The sequence below is a fragment of the Bombus huntii genome, chromosome 3 (genome assembly GCF_024542735.1).
Source record: "Bombus huntii isolate Logan2020A chromosome 3, iyBomHunt1.1, whole genome shotgun sequence".
Lineage (NCBI taxonomy): Eukaryota > Metazoa > Arthropoda > Insecta > Hymenoptera > Apidae > Bombus > Bombus huntii.
Genome location: NC_066240.1, coordinates 2838967 through 2863930, shown reverse-complemented (window position 1 = coordinate 2863930; position 24964 = coordinate 2838967). Strand labels below are relative to the sequence as shown.

The window sequence follows — 24964 nt, the reverse complement described above, 5'->3', positions numbered from 1 at the left end:
TGCATCCCGCGAAAGGGTTGCCACCCCCTTATCATTTTCATGTCACATGCGACATTATCGATTCACTGCACACGAATCCGTCGGTGCACGATTATATACCTCCAATCGGTAACTCGTTATCTCGATGATCTTTAAACATTTCGATAATTTGGAAATTAATTAAAATTTCCGACATTTGAACACGTTTGTATACAAATTTGAATCTAAGTTTCACAACTTAGTAATTTTCACAAGAAAAGAATGGCTAAAGTGATAGTTATCGAAAAAATATTAATTAAAGTCTTCGATAGAAAAGTCGTTCGATAATTTGACACGGAAAATTTTTAAAATACAAATACATATGTGTATCGATAAATTATTCTTCGATTTGTTACGTGTAAAAAATTCTGTAAACCTGATTGGTTATCGAAACGAATGGCTGAGTGGTGATTGGTTACTATGGCTTGTATACCTGACAACCATAGGACTAGCAGGCTGGCATATCGCATCGCGCGTCATTCACAGTGCGCGCGGCATTTGGTGCGTAAGCGTCGATGCGTGGTAAGTGCGCGCTGAGTACGGCTACACGTTGTCGGAGTGGAGAACGCGCGTGGGATCAACATGTGACGTTTTATGGATGTGAACAGTAACGATGATCGACGAGTTACCGATCGATTAGCCCAGTGGATTCGAAACTTCGTCAAAGTATTTAGATTATGCTGCCTTGTCTTTATCCTCTCCACTGAGAGATCACTTTCGGGGAATATGAGATTACCGTGACAAACCAAAGGTGAATACAAACAGTTTTATATAGCGATAGATTGAATTCTATGACAGTGGCATTCGTTAAAAAGCGTTTTTACTTACCGAAAATGTTTATGTCACTTGTTTCAACGATGCAAAGTAAATACGTAACGTCGAAACGTTCAATAATTGTATTTGTTCATTCTCTCGTTTCATTCATTCGACAAAGTGTGCGTTGCCAATTCATGTTTTGCTCAGTACATTAATCTCGTCGTGCTTCCGGGAAATAACACGACTGTGCAGTTCCTACTATTGGAAAGAATTGTTAAACAGAGGAAAGTTGCTTATGCTACCTTGACGATAGATTTATATTTCCTCGTTTCCAAACATCGCTGAATCATTCAGAAATGTTTATACTTTATTCGATATGTTTTCCCGGCGAACGATTATTCTCTCCGTTTGTGCATGCGGCTGTTCACAAACTAGCACGGCTTATGCATATTGTATGCGCATTCGCGTATAGTATCACTAGCAGCAGGAGGATTTAGTTCGTCCCGAGTGCTTTAAACACACGTACAATCGAGTTTCCCGCGTTTCTTTGTTTCCTTATTTCATGTCCCTTGAAGACGACTCGGGTCCGATTTTACTATCTCTAACAACCCAGAAATCGGTTGCAAAGGACAAGACCTAACCTTCAAAAAAATGGTATATTTTCTTGTTGACAAAAACGAGTGGTCGATCGTTTAGTTAAATCGTAACATGGAACATGGATATAGGACGGTATCTCGGTCTCACGATCTTCGTTCGTTGAATTGGCTGGTCGACCGTTTCGCTAGCCGAGTCGTGAACGCAAAAATTCGATCTAAGCGTAAATTGCGTCACGCTTCATTCTGCACAAAGCTAACCGCGATGTAACGTCGAATCGATCGTTACAGTACGATAAGGGATTACAGTTAGCTTTTGTCGTAGTCGAGGACTTGACAGCGATCGCGCAGTAGTTGGTGATCGTCTTCTCGAACAAAGAAGTTCGTTCATTGTTGGGAACGGCGTACACTCGAGCGTTTCGAGTACATCGGAGGAGCACCGTGCACTCGTACCCTGAACGCCTCGTTAACATTCCACGTTAATCCGCCTTTGAAAATTCACACGAGTCAACTGGAATTAAAAAGTCGCAGAGTATTTGGAGCATCGAACAATTACGTTTCGAAAGATTCTCCGAAGCGTTAAGTTCTCGCGGTCCACGACATTCACGAACTTTCGTTGCAGTTAGTCCGCGTTGATTTTGTCAGTCACCATCGTCAAGTCGGTATAGTACAGTATTTCGCTACTTCAATATTTTAGCAGCAAACAACATACAATATACATATACAATATATATACATATACATACATAATATACATATACAATATATATAGAGTACAGTACATATACAGTATATATACATATACAATAACATTTGTACGTACATGGCTGGATATACAGTCTGGGATAAAAATGTAAGTGGACAAGTAGTGAAATAGGTATCAACGAAGTTTCGTTACACACGCCTTGTTTATATAAAAATATAAATAATAATTACAGTTACTTACTAAATAGTCTATGTAGTATAAGGATTTACGTAATAATACTAATACTAGTTTGGATTAAACTTCGTTGATACGTACTTCCACTGTGAAAACCTGTCCTACTAATTTTTGTCTCCGACTGTATATACGCATTATATGTTACACCATATTCCACTGTTACATATGAAGCGCAATGTCGACTCGACATAGGGCCGGATAGGATTAGGAAAGTATCGCGAATAGAAAGACGATATGGAAGATAAAAGCGAAAACAACGCCGCGTATTCCGTTTCCGCTGGGAGTCAGCCGAACCACCACGAACTTTTCCTGGATTTGGCTCACCGACGCCAACCTATTTATACCGCGTCAGTTGTAACTGCTTGCGATATACCCGCCTAACTCGGTTGAAAGTTCATCTAGCCACATCGAATATCTAGCGATATTGAATCGAAAGACCACGCGAGTCTCGTTGTTTCACTTTGCGTTTGCCGATGCGACGGACCAGCGGCATCGTTGGAGGAGGAGTGGCTTGCAGGATGACACGATTAGGATTCGATAGGTTTAAATGAAGAAAAATTGGGCGAACGGAACGGGTGCAGGCATAGTCGGTGTACGAGTCAGCGTTGCGTGGGTGCCAAGCCGCGTACGCGTACGCGCCAGGTGTAAATAAAAGCGAACGCGTAACCCTCGCCTCGGTTAGCGAAGCGCGGCCGAGCGGAACGTTTTCTTTCGTCCCATTGTCAGCTGGTCGTCTCTTTTTTCTTCTTTCCCTTCTCTCCTCTTCTTTTTTTCTTCTTTTCTTTTACCCTGGTACTATGCACGCCCGACATTCTCGAACCCATTGGCCATTACCCTAAGAATCCTATTCGTCAACTCTAATGTTGACGCATGCTCCTCGACAACCGAGGAAAACTCGTGGATCTCACTTTCTATTCTCTTGGTGAATTCCTTTGTCCGAGCAATGCATACGCAAATCCCATGCGTGGCTTTAAACAAGAGAAGCGTCTCCGGCGCTAAATCGGTCTATTCGCATCTTCGCGATTAGCGTCGCCGAAATAGATTACGCACCTTGTAGTTATCGCGCATCGCGTGATAAGAGATCATATGGTTCGCAAAGAAGTACCGCCGAACGAATTATCTTGCGATCACCGAGTATGAGGTAAGGTCGGGAAGCAGTGCTGTCTCTGTGCGGCCAATTCAGCTCTGGTCGCTCGTACTCGGTGTATTTATATCTTTGGCTGCGATCAAAAGAGCTTCCTGCTGGTGTCACGGCGAATCGAGTAACCTCGTGAAACGCTTCGAACATGGAAGAATCTGGAGTCTATCGAAATTTAGTTGCATCACTTCGCAATCGTTATTTTTCAGAAACGTTCTTCTTGCGCCATTTGCCGTGGAAAGCGCCTAGTTTATAGTTTACGGATAAAGGCGGATCGAAAGGTTGAAATCGTAGCGTCGTTAGAAACTCACGTCTGGAAGCGCTTGCTAATTGGCGTGATAATCTTGGCACATTCTCTAGTCTTCGTGCAAGAACGAAGATATCAGGCCATTCCGTCACGAAACCTATCCTTCCTCCATCTCGACCTCGTCCTCGTAGTTGTCGTAATCGTTATTAACGCAACGATAATTCCAACTTGCTCGTTACGCCTTCGAATCGCACCGTTTCATAGTCGAATTCAATCTCATTTGTTCGATAACCGATGGTAAACGTGGAATTGGCAATGTAGTCGGTCGCTGTCGACTCAAACGAGTTTCCTACGGGACGGTGCAAGGTTCGGCCATTCGAACGAATCGAGACTCGGGTACCGCGTTTCTACGTTCTGCGAAGATTTCTTCGGGATGGTCGGAAATGGGGGTAGGGTCAGCTATGAATTTGATGATTTATTCGCGTTGCTCGTGGCAAAGGGAGTCGAGGAAGAAAAAATACGATACCCATGACTGTGTTGGTGTATACAGAGATCCAGAGTTGGCTATTATAGCCGACTGGATAAATTACGACTGTGTGCATGCCAGTGACGTGCAGTCATCGGCCAACTCTCACCGCCAATATCCTCTAGCTTTCGACCCTATACTTACCGGATAATTGACGCGTTGTACAGCACTTATTAGGGGTGTAATAAGCCGAGCCTCCAACTGTTCGCATGCTCGTTGGTTTTAAACGGAATCTTAATTCGACGAGAGAATAAAATAACTTTGACATGGCTTCCGACTCAACGAGATAAAAATAATCGTTAATAATAATAAACTGGTATCGACTTCCTCTCCTTCGAACGGACTTGCTCTTAATTTTCCTTCGAAACGTAACGTATTATATAATTCCTTTGTACCACGGCACATTGCCGACCATTCATTTCCTAGTTGAAAAGCAATTAATTTAGCGGCGAACGATATAGCCTGTGGCTTCCAGTAGGATATGGTCGAATCGAGGGCAAGCATAATACCAGCGTATAAAGCCAATAAATATAACAGAAACGAGAAAAAAGTTGGAGATGCCGGGGATCGAACCCGGGCCTTTCACATGCAAAGCGAACGCTCTACCACTGAGCTACATCCCCTATCGAGAGGGGTTGCGAGATGGTCGTGAGAAGGGGTATGATACAGACTATACGAAGTTGGGAATCATAGTACTCGCTTCCCGTACAAAATCATGTACGGTTTCATGACGCAATGATTTAATTAACGGCGCGTCTGGTTTCGCGATGCCTGGCTGTCAAACCGATAATTTAGATTTAGACGAAGGCTGTGGACCACCGCGTAAATCAGTTTCAATCACGTTCCAACCATTAATAACTTGATTGCGATTTAAACGCAAACCGTTCGAACCGCATCGTTGCGAACCACAAATCTTGCAATTACGAAGCCACGTTGCGAATAATTTTGAAATTTCCTCGGAGAGAAGGGGGCGACATATGACAGGATGGGGAAACGCGCAGACGCGAACTGAATGAAATGCGCGCGAAAGAATTTCGGTTCATTAAGAACGTCCCAGTTTCCGTGGACAGGATATCGCAACTGTCCACGTAATCGATGCGTCGAATGCGTTGTTATCGAACGCATTAACATATCGGGTCGCTGGTTTTTCTGTGTTCGTTAGTCGTTGCGTATTTTCACGTGTTTCACCGTTTCCCACGCAGTTCAGCTACGATGATTCACCAAAGAGGCGTTTGTTCTTTCGTTTTTCTCCCTTCTAGCTTCTCCTTTCTCGCTACGGTGGTTACGATGGTTGCATGACAAACGGAAAAACATAGCGGTTGCCTCCGCGGAGGGATGCTTCGTACTTCGCGGAGGAGCTTTGGTATCCAACGGTGGTTCGTCCAATCGACGTCTACGAATTGGCAAAGCAAATACGAAGACAGGCAGGATAACAAGCGAGCAACGAAACGTATAATAATTAATAGTCGTGATCCGGTGCCGCAGAAACGGGCTTATCTATGTCGTAATTCCTTCTTGAAAAATCTGAGCGAATCGTGGCTGTACGATGTCTGCTCGTTCTCGCATAATGCGGTATTGATGCTTCCTCGTTATCACGTTGCACGAGAATGGAACAGCAACGAGTAACGCCGAGTATCGTTGCCAAGGAATCTGCCGCGATGATTCCAAGGAGTGTGTCCCATTGGTTGGCAGTGCCTTCATCCATTCTTTCGAACGCGATCCTCGGATCATCGGTTTCAACATCGTTCGTCCTCTTTGATTTTCCTCTTTCTTTCTCTTTTTTCGTGTTCCTCACCGTGACGACTTCGTTCGCAATTACCCTTGGTACGACACGGAGCGTTTAACATTCTGCCCTACCAGGTTTCTTTATCTTCGTTCGCGAAAGGCACGCTGTCCGTTCCACTTTCCATCCGTTAGCGGCTATTCGTCGGTTACGTGTAAAATATCCTTAACATCCGCTCCTCGTAGAAAGAATTCGAAACGAATGCGGGAAAATACGCGGCAGGTCGCGGTTCGTCATAGCGATCCTTTCCTTGAAGAATTCAAGTTTGGATTGCGTGGAAATGCTAATAGCGCAAAACAGGTCACGATTATATCGATAGCCGTTGGCGCTTTTGATCGCGAAACAGCTCGCTGGCATAGCGGCCGATTCAACGCGATGCATTCGTTCGAAATATCCTCGATCATCGGTCGGAATCGACAATGTAACCTGCGACGTTGATCGGTGCGTAACGTTCGCCCACGGTGCACAGCTCGTGCATCGACATATGGCACCGCACGTGCGACCAAACAACCGGTCTTCTCGGTCGAACAATTTCCGAGCTGCTGCCCGATTCCATTATTTCTTCCGACGCGGTGAATCGTCCAACGATCGTTCTTTTCGTTCCAAGACCATAGTACACGCAACTTTTCCAATGCGAACATTTGCGAAATTCTCGTATTACTTTACATCCTCGATTTTCAAGCGGCGCATCGTGCCGCCAAAATTTTTGAAACATGTAATACCCGATTATATACTTAGGGGCACTGATCCCTTCTCTTTAGATTGTCAAGTAAAAACAAAGATAGTCATTCGGTGTGAATGTCCTATCCTGAACCAAATATGTATAATATATTTTTTAGTGCTTCGTAGAATTTTAGTAATTAGATTATGTGCGTTATGAGATGAAAAAGGTTGCAGATAGCTGCACTGCTTCGACGACGCGGAAAGGACCCTCGACGCCGTATTTACGAGCAAATGATCGCACGCGTCTTCGCAACGTGACTAATTGTGGCTACCCTGCAGAACGACACACGTGCAGTCTCGTGCGCTTTCATTCCCGATTGTCTGCGCGCGAACCTAACTGTCGAAATCGGATCTCGATTAATCATCGACCGAACCAATTACGGCACACGCTGAAGTGGAACGAATTCATCGAGGAACCGGCATCTTTTACTGGTTTCCGAGACCTCCGCTTACTAACGCGAAGACGATTCCTTTATTTCGAGTTTTCTTTTCCTTTTCTTTCTTTTCTTGTGTAAAGAGAGCGGAAAATGCCTCGCGTATTCGGTAGAATCGGTATCGTTGATCGCCGGAAGGAACCGAAGCGCAAAGGGGTTTGGCGCCAGCTGTGCCTCAACCCTTTGCGGATCCGTACGTTCGTTAATTGGTTAACCTCTAATTGAGCGCACGATGAACAGAACGGTGCAACGTAAGAAGAGAGGGCAGCCTTAGAAGCGTAGATGAGAACTAATTAGCTACCGGTCGGCTCGACTGACCGATTGACGCCTTTGCTCCTTCCTGCCTTTCACTTCTTTTGTTCCTCTTCATCGGGCAAAAACGGTTAAACATTCCACCCCTTCGTTGACCTTAGTCGTATCGTTTAAACAGAAATCGATACGTGGATCTTAAATGGCATCGCCGTGTATTATTTACTCATTCGTTCATTTATTTACGGGATAAATTGTTTAGTACAAAAATATATAACGTATGGGAAAGGTGTACGTATATATATCCAAAAAAAAGGAGAGGAAAAGACACGGTATATATAGAAATTTAAGCACGAGCTAAGAATAAATGATTATGGTATACGCCCTAAGGTGTATCGAACCATCATATTTGGCAGCAAGTCCTGAAAATTATCTGCAGGTAGAAAAACCTCCTCTCCTTGTGTAGCGAGAATCGTACGTCGGATGTAGGAAATCTAATAAAAAGTAACTCGTCAAAGAAGAAAGGTAACGGTTCGTCCTTCTTGTCGTAGGATTTTTTCTCGCGTTTGTGAACGCGGTTCCGCGTGATAGGAACTCGAGTCATCCTCGCGTTCGCTGAACATCGGAGATTCTTTTCGCGCCATTCGATGACTCGAAGGAAAACGCGTTTTCCTTTTGTTAACGCGTAACCGGCTGTACGCGATCCTGTTAGGCAAGCAATGCGTCACCATGGACACACCGTTGACTCACGATCTGAGCCGATAGATACACGGAATTAGCCCTGGATTCCGGCGTTTGATTCCGTTCTTAATAAGAAAACCGGAGATTAACTGCGTCGAGTCGCAGGCGTCGTAACTACAACCGAACTGTCGATCGGTCGATCTTCCTTGGGAGTCTGGGCTTGTCGCTTCCTGATTTTATTGCCTCCCGCTACATTCGTCACACCGATTCGAACATTTCCTTTCACTCGCGATACCATCGCCAGATTCTTTATAGGTTGCGCTTCATGGGAAGTTGCCGCGTGGAGAAGAATGCGTCGAAATTGGTCCGGTAAAAGCAGGGCAATGAAAGGCATCATCGAGTCGAGCGGAGTCGGGTCGAGATGAGAACGATACGGTATGCGTTCGCGGATGGAACGATCGTAGAAGATCCACCGAAGATCCACGAGGTCGATGACGTCAGGAGCTTGACGGGATCAATCGGAGAGTCAAGTCGCGATAATTGCGACAATCGTCGGGATGCTCCCCAACGAGACGCTTAATTCCGCTCCCTCGTTCGTCGCAACTCTCTTTCTCCGCGTGACGCTTTCGCCGTTCAATTTACGGCCCCTCGCGCTATTTACTTAACTTCGAAGATTGCCGATCGTTAATTGTCGCTCCAAACGTACTGCCTACAATTTCCCCCGACGACCGAACGTCTGCGTTTCGTAACTTGTCCGAAGGAAAAATCTACCTATCGATACACGATTTCGAGGAAATGAATCATGGATTATTTTCAAGATGGAGAAAACAGCGTTTGAAACTGGAAAACGGTGCGAAGCAACAAAGGGACGGTCGTTGGTCGCGACGAAATATATACGGCTATAGCGTAAAGAAGTTTACACTAGATACTTTTCATTGGTATTAGTAAAAATCGCCTGTTTACACATATTCCTATATCGTGTTTATTCGTTGCCCTTGTAAAATAGAATTCAGTGTTCTAAAATTATATGCTTTAATGACAATTGGTCGCGATACCGACGCAGTTCAACGATCGTAAGGAGGTTTCCCTATCCACATTCGATAAACGAAAAATTCGATGGACAAATCGTGGTCAGCTGGTTTCCCCAAGCGAGCTATCCGGTGGAAAAAATGGAGCAGCGCGCGACGCGGTGCTCATCGAGGACACGATAATTGGCGAACGCAGGGTCAACACGACCCACGAAACATTTCATTAACTCTGGACACGGCGTCCTTTCGTAGAGAGTACGAACTGTCACGAATCGATCAACCTACTCGTCGAAACCAAACGAGTAAATCAGATAATATTATTCATGATAGGACGACGCGCGTGATCGAACTTGGAGATCGAAAGTCCATCGTATATCGACTCGCTGATATCGTCCAAAGCTGCACCCTCACTGAAGCAGCAATGAGGAACTTTCTGTTACCTCTATGTTTGTTGAAACTGTTGCTGGTTGTGCAACGTTTCGCGTTCCATGTTCCTTCATGTATCTGTTGCCAGTAAAAAAAGTTGTTGCTTGTTACCTGTTTCCGTCCGGAGCGGCAAAGATGAAACGAAAATAAAAAAGCACGCAGCAACAGATTACGACAGAAATGAACGTCCCTGAAAATCGGAACAAAACCCAAATATTCCTTTGATTGCGTTGCTTCAGTGTGGACAAAACGTTTCCACAAGTTGATATTTGTTGGGCATTACATATTTCGAATATGCAGCAACAATAGGCAACAAAAAGTTCTTCGTTGTTGCTTCAATGAAGACGCAGGTTAACAGTATTTGTCTTTTTTTTCCTATGCAGATGGAGAACCAAGGTTTCGAGGAGGAGCACCAGCAGCCAAAAAGCGAAGAAACGCCGATATCTTCGCGAGAGTTTCGCCATGATTCGCATACGTTCTCGTTCGATACGATTGGCAACGAGCTATCGCCCGATGACCCGGTGTCGAACGCGGATGGCCACGTGTACGAGGACATTCTGCCCGGTGTAGAGAATCCCTCGAAGCATTCCGGAGTTATGATCGGTCAAGATCAAGCTCTTCGGCGACCTTTGAACGCCATCGAATACGTTTGCAAAAGCGCTACGACGAGATCATTGGATAGAGAAGAGATCGCTGGAACGTTCCGTCGTAATTTAACGTTACCGTTTCGACGTGGCACCGGGTTGGATTCTTCCCTCGGTAGCTGCTCCATTCGTGGGACGAGTGGAAAGAGAATCGACGGTCGCCGTGAGGATACGGAAGTTGCGACGAGGAATGCCGATATCGTCGCCTTCACCGACGACGCTTTCTCGTCTCGAGCGCAGTCTATCACGCTGCAATCCGAATGCAGACCCAGTAAAAAGCGCAGGAAGAAGGATTGCAAGCATTGTCGAAGCAAAGCTGCCGCGTCTAGCAATGACCAACACCACCAAGTCGCTGACAAAGAGAGCGAAACGATTCTGAGAAAAGACAGGAACAACGAGCAACAGCAGCGTCTGCAAATATCGGGTTCGAAAGATTCGCAAACTATCCTCGATCCACGCAATTTCACCATGCTACCTGTGTGCTGCCCGAACAGGAAGCCGGACGAGTTCGCGATGCCGGCTACCAATTCACCCTCGGTATTCACGATTTCTGAGAAAGTCGGCGGATCCCCAGCGAGCACGGTGAAGCTGATCAGAAACGAGCGAAGCGGTTGCGCGAATCTCGTCGATTTGGCGGAGATCAACGAGGACAACGCTTTGATCGGCTCGGCAAAGAACCGGCCGGGTATGAGAGTGAACTCCATATATTCGCAGGATCGTTGGTACACCAAGGGGGCGTCGATGCTTTTCACTGACGCCAAGGAACACGGTTCGTTTCAGGTGAGTGTCGTTCGAAACCATTTGAGTCGTTCATTAATTGAGTCAAATTAATTAACTCCACAGAATAAGAAGTGGAGAAAATTACAGTGGCTACAATAAATATTTGCACAATATTGTATTAATTATAACATTTGTGTGTTACTTAATTAGATCCAAATGTATCAAATTTCGTATCATTTATTAACTTTACTACTACTACTACTACAAGAATTTAATACGACGAGTACCTAATAAAATGACGTTCCAGTGGAAAATTAGGGAGATATTTTTTGTAGGCACTGCACATAAGATAAGTTTTGGTAGTAAAATTTAAAATATTTAAAAAAGGTGGAGTTATATATAACCACTTCGGTCTACAAACCACTCACTTGTCAACGCCTTGGATATTAATCTTTGGAAATCTACATACTCGCGCCTCCAGATTGTGGGAGTTTTAAACTTATTTCGATTAATGCGAGATATCGATTTCGTTTACGCGCGCGAATAAGTTGAGCACCATTGCCAGCAGTACGGGATTAGGTTGAGAACTATTGTCTCGATGCGCGGCTTAAAATTCGTCTGGCCGCTAGATGGCGACGAGAAGTAGGAGTTTCTCGCTTGCGATCTCGATCGTTAGTTGGGATAAATCGGGACTTGAAGCGAAGGAAAGCATACTTACCTGGCGCAGAGGTTACCGTGATCAAGAAGGCGGTTCCTCCAGGGCGAGGCTTTTCCATTGCACTACGGTTAGGCTGACCCTTGCGAATACCCCTAATGTGGGTATCTCGGGCGTATAATTTTTGATAGTCGGGACTGCGTTCGCGCTGTCCCGGTCATATAACATTTGAGAAACTCAATAAAATCTCTTTTTAGGAATTACTTTTTAGAATACATTTTAGAATACATTTTAGAATTCTCTTTTGAAAAAGATATCTAGTATATAATTGTAGTAGTAGTCAAATAAACAAATTTTCCCTCTGAGAAGAACTTTTTCTCTGCTTCTTTACACGTTATGTAAAACGGTTTTCACGAATCACAGGTGACTTTGTTTAGCAACTCATATATCGCTGTATCATTTGGTAGAGATTTATATCTAGAAATGAGAGAAGTAGTACCAAGCAGACGTAAGTTTCATAACCCAATATAAATATGTATTTATTAATTTTGCGTAACAAATGAGCGAAAACGATTCTCCTTCTCGACGATCCTTATTGTTGATGCTGTTTCTCAACTGTAAGATTAATTCGTTAGTTCATTAACGTTAAAAACAGAGATCGTGATTATGTAAATACACCTGTTACTTATATACTTATTGCACGTAAACCTTACCTCCATCCGGACATGTTTAGTACATGGATACCCGTGCACTATCTCATGTGTATTTCAATACGCGTGTATTAACGTATCTGTATTTTAATTCATGTGATTTTTAGTACATAGATATTTAAGAAATCTGAAAGATTGCGAAATTAATGAAAGGTTTCGAGTACTTCAATATATTTACTGAAATAATATGGGGAAAAATCCCAAGGGTCAAAATACGGATACATTAATACACGTGCATTTAGATACGCCTGTATTTAAACAACATATACGAAACAATGCACGGATACCCATGTACTGAAAGATACGCAGGTTGAGGTACGGGAAATAACGGGTCGAAAGGGAAGAAAAAGGGGAGAGAAGACTTTGCACACAACGAATTTCTATCTGTCGACGAGCGTCGATGATTGTTCACGGCTAAAATGCGAAGCGCATTTTGAATCTTTCGTTCGTTATTCCCTTCACATCATATCGGAGCCGTGAGTCATCCATGTGCGTAATTTGAAACCGAAACAGAATGAAAAATTGCGCGATTCACCATGGTCGAACGAAGCTCGGCTTTGATCGCACGATCGGTAAAGTCTTTTGACCATTTCATTTGTATTCTAAACAGAGAAGCCACGCCATTGATGAAGGAAGTATCCTTCGTTGTTTCACGATATATCTATATATAGTTTGCAATCTCATGATTCGCTTTCGTCATTTCTTTTCGCGTCCTTGCCCCGTGTTTCAAAGGAAAAAAAACCGTAATCTCGGTGTGACGTGTACGATTGCAACGTTAAATTGAAAAAAACACGCAGCGATTAGCTATTGCTCGATGCATATGTAGCTATCGAAAAGATTGGCAGACGCGTATCGCGTCGTATAAATAACTGGGAAATTTGACCTGTCGATGATCGCTTCCTCGACGAGACGAGAGTTCATTTTGCTTTCGGAGCGTCTGGCGCTTGTCCGCCCTAAACGAACAAAACGGAACGGAAGTGGAAAACGTCTATCTATAGCCAGACGCGATGATCGTTGGCCGGCAGGCAGCGTGTCGCTGCGTGGTGTACAAGTGGCGAGTCTTCCGTAAGCGTACGGGCAAAGGAAATCGACGCGACACGACACCTTCTCCCTCATCGAACGTTGCGCTTCGAATCAACACGATATACGATCGAAGGATCGAGCATCGATCGCGGTGATTTTACCGGTGCTTGGAAAGAAAGCGGAATAAGGGTCGCGTTTAACGTAGACCAGTATCGAGGACGGTAATCAGTTGGACGCGGACCACTGCCTCGGAAGGCACGACATCCGCTTACGCTCCCTATTCTTAAACAGCCGACGTAATTCGCGACTCTTCGGTTTTGCCTCTATAAAAAAAAAAGATATAATACATAATATTGCAGATGTGGTTTGGTAGCGTCACGGTTATATTTAACGCGTCGAAGGTTGGCAAGGTAGAAAATGATATCCGTTCGAGAAAAACTGCTTCGAGTTAACGCGCGCGAGTGACTGTTGATTTTGTTGCGAAAAAATTCACTATAATCGGTATCTAGATTTTCTGCCGCGCCTTCATTTGCTCTTGGGAAGCTCGCGTACTATTGGAAAATAGATAAGCTATTATCAAATGTATATCTAGCGAGGAGAACCGCGTGGCCGGTTCGAAGAGAATGCAGTACCGATGGCTGAATTTGAGGTAAATCGCGAGCAACTTTATCTGGAAGACATCGTAGCCGATGCACACGATCGATAAATATCGAACGATTCGATCTTACTTTTCCAGAGGGCCTACTCCCTCCCAGTGCGAACGCAAACCCCGTCTTCCCAAAATCGCATCAACCTGCGACGAAGTGTCAGAGGAGAACCACCCCCGCATCCGGCCAGACTTCGAAAGCACAGACACGGCTGGACTCTGCATCTGGCGCATCCTCTCGAGGCTTCCGGGTGTACCAGGCCCCTCGTTCTTCTGCTGATCGCGTTGCTGCTACTTTTAGGAATAGGTGCTGTTGCTCTGTACATCGCGTTTGGTGAGTGGTACGCGATACTTACATGATATCCGTCATGTTAAAAGGCCGGATACAGACGAGCGTCTCTTTGATGCCGCGTTATATATCTTTCTTCGTTTCCCTAATTAAGAACAACAAAGACAGACATACGACGCAACAGAAAGCAAGGTGAAAATATCGCAATCGTCTGTACCCGGTTCAACGAAACGTGAAACGTTGAAACGCACGAACGATCGCGTTTACAGTGAACCGACGGAGACAAGCGACTATCACTCGGCATCGAGATTTTATTTCACCGAGGAAATAGATCGTAGCGATCGGATGAATTCAACCACTGAAATAAGCGCTCGCGAGACATTTAGCGAGCACGTTATTATGCTCGATTATTATAAACCAACGATCGAGCCGAGACGCTACAGCAGTAGATTATATACGTTTATATCTCGACTAAACGGATATTTTTAGTCGACAAGCGTCGATGTGAGATTCGCTCGTTCTTCGGCCGTGGTCGTTGACAATCCATTAAAAAGCTCTCGTTCGTTTTTGCTTCTTCCTTTTAATCGTCGTATGAGCCATAATCGTGGTAACGCAAAAACTGATTTTTAGCAGAACCCGAGAAGCTGCAAATCATCCAACAGTACCTAAAGTCGTCGACGAACGATTCATCGTCGGACAACGACGTGTTGGCCGCGGGAACGTTTCTACGTCGATCGAACAGCGAACAAGAACAGAACGACGCGTCGGCCGTGTCATCGACGACACCGATGCAGCCCTCGGCCACTAGCACCCTCGCTGCAAGTATTCTTTTAAATGGTGGCTCGTCATTTCCGGAGAGTCGCGCTCCGCTAACGTCGGAAGCGGAAACGGAAGCTACGAGCCCGTCCAGCCTCAACTCTACCAGATACTGCGACGACTGTCTGCCAGAGGAGGTTTGCGTCGCTCTCGTCGACGAGGAAGCACCGACTTGCAGAATCCCTCTCGATCCCAAAGATCCAACCGGATGTGCCGGCTTTTGTCTCATCAACAAACAAAAGTGTCATCGTCTTGATGTCGACGCGTTTAGGTAGGTAAATTGTTCTAACATCTGTTTAATCGCGTTGTTCGTGCGCGTTTTTCTTTGCGTAGACCTACATACGTATTCTTTCAAAATTCGTCACGTCTCGATTTTAATAGGTGCGTCGAGATGGAGCATTACTGTCTGGATGACGAGTGGACCTGCCTAAACACGCTGTGCATCCCTCTCGAGAAGCACTGCGACGGGCATATGAATTGTTACGACCATTCTGACGAGCACAATTGCGGTACGTATACGCATATAGCATATAACATTAGCCCAGTTTTCCGCGACTTAGGACGTTCCTTCTGTTATCGGCTTTACCCGGGGCTTTGTCATAGTTTGCAAGGCTTCAGTTTATCCGTTTGTCGCGATATGGAATAATCTAGCGGCGGTAAAAAAGCGACGCGCGTTGCACGCTCGATAATTTTGAAGGAGCGTGAGCTGATCGAGTATAAGTATTTAGACGATGCGTTCTCGTTAGGCAAACGGCGCGTTGCGTATGAGAAGATCGCGAACGATAAAACGCCTGGTACGTTTCTTGTTACAGACTGCGATCTGGAGACGCATTTTCAGTGCGGTAACGAGACTTCCTGCCTTCCACTGGAAAAGAGATGCGACGGCAAGATAGATTGCTGGGACGCGGCCGACGAGATTAATTGCACCTTAGGTAAGATATGCGCAACTGCTCGTTGCGGTCACAAGGAGCGTACACCGCTGGTTCGCGAATTATCGACTCGTCGATATAATTACCAACGTATATACATATTCTTTTCCATGTGACTCGTCATGGATAATCCTAGGATAATTCCCTTTGAGATTTTCTTACAAAGATAGTTCGTTGCTGGTTGAATTATTCGCGCACTTTCGGCTAACATGATTCCCCTATTCCTCCCCTTTTCTGTTACTATCGTTTCCTTTTTTCTTTTTGGGTTAAGGTCATTTTCAACTTCTTTTTTTCTGTTCTTCTTCGTAGGTCTTAATCTCGGTGGGTGTGAGTACATACTCGTTTATTTGATACGCTTCGATTTCCGCATGCGATACACAATTACCGCTAAATGCACCGCATGCTCTTTCACGCACACGCATAAGCACTACGATCCCTTTCTCATGGTACATACCACATACACAGCCTGCTTTTCACTATGGCAGAGCTTTCGAACGACATAAATTGAAATGTCGCCGCGTTTAATCGCTATACCTTGATGCGCTTCTAAAAGAATGGAAAATCGCATACGACGCTTGCTTCATTAGCACCACGGTCGCGTAATACGTCCGCAACAACGTTTCTTTTGATGCCAGCGTGTCCATCGGAAAACGAGTTCACGTGCAGCAACGGCCAGTGCATATTGAGAGCTCGCTTCTGCGATAGCCTGCCAGACTGCCTCGATGGATCTGACGAACCTCACGGGTGCCAAGGACGGTGCAATAAGCACGAATTTACGTGCCAGTAAGTTGATGATAATGTATCTATATTCCGTTCAATGTGTGGAGTCAGTAGAGGTAAAGAGAACATCTGTGTGCTAAGCACGCGATGAATGCAACGGATTCCAAATGTTTACCATTCAGAAGTCTAGGATTTACGTGAATAATTGTTAGAGCCTCCTTTGATCTCTCGGGTATGATATGCGAAATGACTGTGCACCGAAAGGCCGAACGAAGCTCGATTTCAAAAATGGTTAAATACATAAGGAACAATGAATGGATATCTTTTTCTCTAGTATCTAAAGGTTTCGAATACAATCCCTACCCTTATTGCCTCGACTCATTAAACGGAGTATATAAATGCCTGACGTTATAATATTATATTATTATCTGTGTCACGCAACAATGGAATTGGCTTTCACGCAGAAACAATAGATGCATTACGAAGGGAATGAAGTGCAACGGGATCGACGATTGCGGCGATGGGACCGACGAGAGGCACTGTAAGGATCGATTCTCTTAACTTTACGTTTGCGTCTGTTGACCTTCTCTCATCGCACTTACATGTCACGTTACAGTATTTTTATTACGAATTAATGTAATTAAATGTTGTACATAACTGTGCTGTATAGACATACAGTGGTACGGAATAAACAATTTATAAATAGAATACTTAATACCAGAGTGTAATTAGTAAACGATATACTTTATTATTGTATCATAGGACAGATTACAAATATTGATTTTTGCTGTAGCTGATCTATCTTGTATGTTACTCCAACAGAACATTGTTTCCAAGTATTACGGATAAAGTATATTTCCTTAAATAAGATATACTAGTAGGTAGGAGATCTTTGCATTTGAATGCATTTCTCTATTCATGAGTTGTGTTTATACACACATTAAAATTATATATATAGGTATATTTTTGTATGTGACTGTAATGTTTATATAAAGTCTTATGCATAGAGATATATTTCTTATATATATAAATTATATATATAAGAAATATATATATGACATATATGATCTTATAGATTGTTATATACATATATAGATATATAGTACGCACATCCCAATATTGCTTTCATCAAATTCATCGATTTCAAACACATGATTCCTTTGTTCCTTTGATCTTTCGTCTATCGAATCAATTTAGAGAAATTCATCTGGTTCTCTTGGTGCATCGAGATCACGATAATGAATCACTGGTCGGAAGTCTCCTCCGCCGCCACTGTAACGTTTAATAAAAATTAATAGATTCTACTCTCAACAAAGTATTCGTTCCTTGCGATGCACTAAAGCTACGCGTAAATGTAGATCCTAAAATAATTAACGAGACAGCACACGACGACGTACGACCAACTGGACATAGGATTCGAACGGAAATGGGATATAAAATAAAAGCACACGTAAATACAAACAAATACTTTTATTTGCAACTCGTCGGCTTATAAAAGTACAGCATCTGCCGATTCTGTTTCTTTTTTTGTAAAGGAACATAAAGTAAAAGAATTTTTTGTACTAAGGTATACGACATAATTATATTTTCTTTGTTTATGTGCACGAATGGTTTAAGTTATCGCGTATCGAGAAAGCAAGAAGTGTGCTGATTTTGTAACACATTGCTTTAATTGGACGGTTCGCTCGATACTAAATATGTACTCTGTGTTACATAATCCAGATATAGATCTGCTAGCACGAAAGTCTGATATCATTCAGAATTTTTCTCATTGCTTTTACTTCCGTATAAAAAAATTCGAATGGTGCTTGATAAAACTTAAAACATATCCATGTCTAGCTGGTCCAAATCATTATAACTAATAAGAGGCCTCGAAGTTGAGTCCGGCGCAGCCCTGTAAAACAGCGTATCACCACGTTCAATATGGCGAAAAAGAATTTACGAAAACGACAACTTGATCGATTTTTCAAACAAGTCATTTACTCAAGTACCCAGAAGTTTTACTGCGTTCCATCGTACTACAGGTTGTTTATACAAAGCTAGCGAATTGCGAAAAATTAAAACAAAAATATCTTACCGCCCTCGATTAAAACCACCACGATTGGAACGCGGCATTCCGAACCCTCCACCGAATCCTGCTCCGTAACTTGATCCATATCCTCCCCTGCTGCTACCGTAACCACCTCCATAACTTCCAAATCTTCACGATTAAATTAGCGGTAATTAGTATAAGAATCATGTGTTATGATGAATTTGAATGTGAAAGAGAAGTACTGTTCTAGCAAAATGATTTGAGCATATTTAACACTTACGTGCTACATCCATACGGAGTAAATCCTTCGCGTAAGCTCTCTCTCGGAGGTGCTTTATTTCCCGGGTGTTCAGGAAGTTGTGGCCTTTTTGGATCTCTTAAGTAGTTATTAAAATATTCTGCTTCCGCTTTTACTTCTGCTACCTTTTCTGCATGTTTATTAAAAATATGTTTCCGAATAAAATCTGGTCCTTTGAACTTTTTCCCACTAAGTGGACACAGCCATTTATCTTTTGATAGTTCTTGTGTATTGGCTTGAACGAACTTTTCGACTTCACTAATATCAAATATTAAAGAAATAATAGAGACAAAAGAGTTATCTAACAAATTTTTTCAACATATTTTAAAAGAAACAAAAGAGGAAAGGATACGCTTCAGCATTTTTAGCACCCAGCTTATCGAACTCCTCTTGAGACAGCGTTGCAATTGGTTGCAAGAATGCTGCCATCTTGCTTTCAAAATTGCGACAGTATTCTGATAATTCGGTGCTAGTAACTTTAGCGGTAGGAGGAGATCCTCTAACGTGCATGATTCCACACCTATTTGGCATTTCGTCTTCGTTTGGATATTCACAGTGATTATAATAATCAACCGAATGAACTACTCGCAAATAAAGGATCAATCTATCCAAGACCTAAAAAAAAAAAAAAAAACAAAACAAAAAAAAAAAAAAAAAAAAAAAAGTACATCTCCATATCATAATAAATGAATCTTTTTATACGGCTGACACTTAATACCTTGATCAATGTCGGATCTCTTTCAATTGGACCGTCCCCATCACCTCCCAATTGACCCTCTTCTTTGTCACCAGACATTCCTAATAATTCCTCTTCTTCGGCTGATGCCTCTTCTATCAGATAGTCGGTTATGTTCTTCAATACTGGATTTTTAGATGACAATCCAAATGCCTGTAGGAACATACGTCATGATTTTTCAATAACGTCATTATAAGCACTAATTGAATGTGTAAATTAATTGGCCTTACAGCTTGCTCAACTTCATGTACATTTTGAATACTTTTATTTTCTTTGTTGTCATCATCCTGTTTAACTGTATTATCATCTCTTTTTTCTTCATTCCACAAACCAACCCTGCTGTCCAAATTATGCACGATTTTAGCACTCAATTTGATATCATGCCTAACTATTTGTTTATGGGATGTTAAACCATTTACTGTGCGTATGCGACGCGAAAGGTCTCGGTTTACTATAGCTCCAAGTTCGCAGTCCCGTAACTGTAGAAATTATTCCATGTTGTTTCAATATTTTAATTTTTTTCCTTTATTCGCACACGTGTATTTAAATTATTTATCAACATACCCGAATATTGTTTAAGCTCCAACATATCTCTTTTATGTTTACTTGTCTTTCAAAAGACACCCAACCTCTTCTAAACCATCTCCTTTCTGGTTGAGGATCTGCTATGGCAACTCGCAAAAATCCAGGAAAACGTTTGCACATCTATTTATACAGATTATTCATAAATTTATCAAAAAAAATGTAACCTACAATATATACGACATATATTTATAACTAACCGCTTCAACTTCTGCCTTTGTTATCGTAGGTGCTAAATTACGGAGGAAGATACTGCTGGTCTTGTGCAAAGCTCTAGGTTCTTTTTCTTTATCTTCACTGGCTAGGTCGATTACCGCTTCTGGTTCCATAGCAGACTTTTTAGCTTCTGGCAAAGGTTCACTGTCTGTTTTAGCATCTCGATCACCTTCTTTATTATCCTGTGCATCAGTGTTTTCATTACTGACATCCATTTTTTCAGTTATATCTGGAACAAATTAAATTAAAGAGTAATGTACAATTTTTAAATAAGTATAACATTGAAACTTACGAGGATCTGCTTTCGGTGTATCGGGTTTGTTACTATCGCTACCAGAGGAACTACTACTGCTGCTACTGCTGCTACTACTGCTGTTACTATCAGTTCGTTTTCTCTTTTTGATATTAATTTCCTCTTGTTTGCCTACACAAAAGTAAAAAGAAAGTGAAGATAATAAAAAAATTGTAAGTATTATTTTTTATTTAATAAACAAAATCAAATACTTGTGCTATCCGCACTATCATCCTTTTTTGTTTCTTCTATATTTTCCTCTGACTTTTCAACTTCCTCTATCGAAATTTCGTCATTTTCTGCGCTTTTAACCTCAGAGTCCACACTTTGACCATTTTTTAAATTTTTCTCAGTTTTCGAAGCTTCATCAACTTTATTCGTATCACTGTAAAGTGTACAATAACGATTAATCCTTCAAACCTTCCCCTATCCTTCTTTTAACGAATACCAATCCAAACCTATTATCGCCTTTTTTTTCAGCTCCAATTTTGTTCTTCACGTCTTCTTTATCTTTGATCGTATCTTTAGTTATAATCATATTTGTTGGCTTTATGTCTAAAACTTGTAAATCTTCTTCTGTACCACCTTCTAATTTAATAACTACAGCATCTAGCAGATGCAGCAAAGCATCAGCTTGATCGGCATCCACAGAAACTTTATCTATTTCTTTAATTTCTAGCATTTCCAGAAAGACTTCGACACGTTTCTGCCAGGAAAGATGGTAAGAATAGTAGGTTCAATCGATTCCTTAGGGAAAATATTTTTAAATCGATAATTTATACCTTAAGAGCTGCCACCTGTTCTTCCTTTCTCTTCACTGATTCTTCTGGATGATACTTTATTTTGAACCTGGTAAATTGGTAGAAAAATATGGTGTTTCAATCAATTTTGAAATAAATTTCTTGTAAATTAAAGCAAACAGACGTACAATTTGTGGATTTATCATTTATGTATATTCAAAAGAAAGTGCATTAGAATTAAGATAGTAGTTAGTTCTACTAAGTCCTCAATATAATTTTGTACTGAAAATATTCATGTTCGTATAAGCACAGAGCGTGCTTTTTATCGATCATAAACATATTTACGTAATCGTAATAAATTTGTCGCAATAGGTGATGAATAAGATATAGCAGTAATTGTGTTACGTTTCCCATCCATATCTAGAGCGAATCATTCCTTGTGACTAAATATTATTATATCCTTTTCCTCGAGACGATTATTTATAAATTATCAGTTTTACTGTCAACATTGTCAGTTACAGAATGAAGCCTCACCTGTAGAGTCTGATATTTTTACTCGCATTCAGTTTTCTTGTCGACTCAGAGGTCTATTGTAACAATAGCATATCTTTTGAATGTCAGAAATAATTAAACGGGTTTAGAACGCGGCCTATCGCGAGCATGTTTGGGCTTTGCGCGCCCAGCTCGCATCTTTGTTTAACTACCTAATAGACACCTCAATTCTTCTGCGATGCGCGAAACGCGAAATTCATAAATTATCGTACGTAAAAATAAACGAGCGAGGTGACCTGTGCCCAAGACATAAGGCGTTGCTGGCTGTACACTGTAGGGATAGACAGAGCTGGTCATATTGCTTGCAATTACCGATAAAATTGTGTCTGCAATTTAGCAAAAATTATAAAGCTACTACACCCTAACGCTCTTCTGTTCAACGTACGTATGCACTCTAGGCATACATACCCGAACAGATAGTCTAATAATTTCATTAGGATTAAAAGATTACTTTCTACAGTGGGCATAACTTTCATGCAACAACGTGGATCTCGACGTCTTGTGGAAACATTGATTGCAAGATTATTGTTTTAACAGTAATAACAATTAAACCACTGTAGAAATTAATTATTTTTATATCCACATTTAAGTACGACTGAGCTTCACAATATACATATAAGGAATAATTTCGAGACCATTATTAGTGAATTAAAAAATGAAATATACCATTCCTCGTCCTTGTGTGCAACGAAGAATTCATTCAATTGTTGTCTCCTGAATTCCAATTTATATTCGTTATATCGTTTAATAGCTTCCTCGTCTGTAATCGAGTCTTCTTGAGTTCCGAGAAACGCTTTGAAAGACATCATTGGTGGTTGAGTTTCAACATTGGAATTGCTGAAGTTACCAGCTACCTCTCGACTGCACAAAACATGAAACCACTTACAATTAGTCAAGAAATTTTAAACATTTAAACGCTACCTTAATCGGGCCAACAGTCTTGGAGTGAATCGACTCCTTTTTTGCATACTTATAATACAACCTCTTTTTTTCATGACAATGCTGTTTATAAACCAAGAACAAATTCATAAAGAAAAGAAAAGGGAGAGAAAAAAGAAAATCTGCATTAAAAATAACATAAGAAACACAAACCTGTTACTGTTACTGTGGTTTCCATAGTGATGATTGCCATGGTGAGGAGGTGGATAATGGTCTGGTCCCCAGGAAGTTGCACCCCCTCCTCCACCTCCGTAATAATCATGTCCATATCTTGGACGATCGTCCCAATCTGTTCTCATTCTTTTCATAGGCGGTGCCATCTCCTGTGATCTGCCAGGACTATATCTATCGCGTCCACCACCTCCACCTCCACGGTATTCTCTGTAATCTGGACGTTGTCTAGGTCGACTGGACCATTCTCTGGAATAATTACTATCGTTAAAACTATCAGAGCCTGTTTATGCAAAAACAGAATAACTTATTTTCAATATGATTTTATTTGTTAATATTTATTTTAAAGCTTATCAATTAGGTAGTTACCTATCCACCCAATCATCTCTTCTTCTGTCATCTCGTCGACCTTCTCTAGAATAAGATTCTGTTCTCTCCCCTCTAAATTTGTCTCTTCTTTTCCTATCGTATTCATCATCAGAGTCACCCATAATGCAAGGATTTAATGCTAAACAAACAAGATGCAAATAGCGTTTATAGAATTCTAATCCTTAATAAAGTAGTACTTCCAGTATTTTCTGGAATCTAGAAGGGGTTAGGGAGTAGGCAATTAGAACATACGTATTTTCCAGCACGTGATCCACAAACTTCTCAATCATCGTTTTATCGATACTATACTTGAAAGATGTATAAACTTTTGTGAACGTGTGTGTTGCGGAACTATCAATTATTTACAATTTTTCGAACAAAATGTTCGAACAACGCGCGAGTCTTGCTTGTAGAGTGTCCAAAGCATTTGCAGTTTGGCAATTTAATAAGACATAGTATTATCAAGAGAACATATATATAATATATCCGAATTAAGGAAACTAAATGGAAACAAAAAAACTCACCCACTTAAAGTATATTGCAGAATGAAATTAAAACTCCAGCACAAGGGATTTTTGTCACCCGTTACCCTGCGTCACCAAAGTACTAACCATACTGTATATGTATTGTGACGCAGGTATGGCGTCATAAGCGCCATTGTAATCGATACTGCACTCGCATATCGATTATTCTTTTGCTTGAGAGCCGCGAAATTCAAATAAGCTTTAATACGAATCGTATAGTAACAGATATTTGCATGACTAGAATCACGTAAAAAATATTTGATACATTATACAGATCGTTCAGTACAATTTTTTAAATAGCATTAAATAGTATTTAAATATTACAATTTATATGGATAAGGCATCTAAATCAGGCATCACGATACTGAATCATCCCGAATCATACGAATCATACGATTATCCCAATTGAAAAATATTAAAGAGCTGAATGTCAGTGGTTTTCCCGTATTCCGATATAATCTCCTATCCAGGATATCGACATTTGATGAAACAAAGCGCGTGTTCTATAAATAATTCTGCAATCATGCGGTAGCAATTATACATACATAACGATCATTGATTCTCTTTTCCACGATTCGCAGAAAGTGCATAGAGTCATATGTATTATTGTCTTACGGAAAGCAGCATAATTTTCTATAGACATAAAAAATTCGGTACACCTCTAATATAAATGGAAATAATGCGAACTATAGACATAGAAAATTCGGTACGCCTCTAATATAAATGGAAATAATGCGAACTTAGAAATAGAACATATTTCCCGAGCGAGCGTCGAAGTCGCCAGGACTGCGATGCAACTCTCTGTATGTTTGGATTTTT

At 41.7% G+C, this 24964-nt stretch overlaps 2 protein-coding genes and 2 non-coding genes across 8 annotated transcripts; 2 read left to right on the top strand and 2 right to left on the bottom strand.

Moving 5' to 3' along the window:
- The first annotated feature begins 490 nt into the window (after positions 1 to 490).
- Positions 491 to 17409, top strand: LOC126864278 (uncharacterized). 3 transcript variants are annotated; one of them, XM_050615468.1, is made up of 9 exons: positions 491 to 769; positions 9926 to 10966; positions 14031 to 14274; positions 14860 to 15316; positions 15427 to 15554; positions 15858 to 15977; positions 16284 to 16301; positions 16562 to 16757; positions 17159 to 17409. In XM_050615468.1, exons 2-9 carry the CDS (start codon positions 9926 to 9928, stop codon positions 17253 to 17255), a joined length of 2301 nt encoding a protein of 766 aa, XP_050471425.1. In that variant the 5' UTR covers positions 491 to 769; the 3' UTR covers positions 17256 to 17409. The 3 variants fall into 3 exon arrangements, with proteins under 3 accessions (XP_050471425.1, XP_050471426.1, XP_050471424.1); XM_050615469.1 differs by lacking the exon at positions 491 to 769 and adding an exon at positions 1411 to 1428 and having other exon boundaries at positions 14863 to 15316; positions 16610 to 16757; XM_050615467.1 differs by lacking the exon at positions 491 to 769 and adding an exon at positions 1411 to 1428 and having other exon boundaries at positions 14863 to 15316.
- On the bottom strand, positions 4771 to 4841 carry Trnaa-ugc (transfer RNA alanine (anticodon UGC)). The gene has a single exon. It is a non-coding gene; the product is annotated as a tRNA-Ala (tRNA).
- On the top strand, positions 11617 to 11779 carry LOC126864356 (U1 spliceosomal RNA). The gene has a single exon (XR_007689143.1). It is a non-coding gene; the product is annotated as a U1 spliceosomal RNA (small nuclear RNA).
- Positions 17410 to 17419: 10 nt separating the features above from the next.
- Positions 17420 to 24302, bottom strand: LOC126864271 (serrate RNA effector molecule homolog). Of its 3 annotated transcripts, none has more exons than XM_050615449.1 (16): positions 24146 to 24302; positions 23622 to 23760; positions 23235 to 23513; positions 22809 to 23003; positions 21633 to 21699; positions 21309 to 21556; positions 21063 to 21235; positions 20851 to 20982; positions 20543 to 20787; positions 20325 to 20465; positions 19991 to 20239; positions 19743 to 19913; positions 19377 to 19639; positions 19007 to 19282; positions 18772 to 18894; positions 17420 to 17966 (listed from the first exon to the last, which is right to left on the bottom strand). In XM_050615449.1, the coding sequence occupies exons 2-16, from the start codon at positions 23741 to 23743 to the stop codon at positions 17888 to 17890; spliced, it is 2763 nt and encodes a 920-aa protein (XP_050471406.1). In that variant the 5' UTR covers positions 23744 to 23760; positions 24146 to 24302; the 3' UTR covers positions 17420 to 17887. The 3 variants fall into 3 exon arrangements, with proteins under 3 accessions (XP_050471406.1, XP_050471408.1, XP_050471407.1); XM_050615451.1 differs by having other exon boundaries at positions 23235 to 23501; XM_050615450.1 differs by lacking the exon at positions 17420 to 17966 and adding an exon at positions 18146 to 18588.
- Between the last annotated feature and the right edge of the window lie 662 nt (positions 24303 to 24964).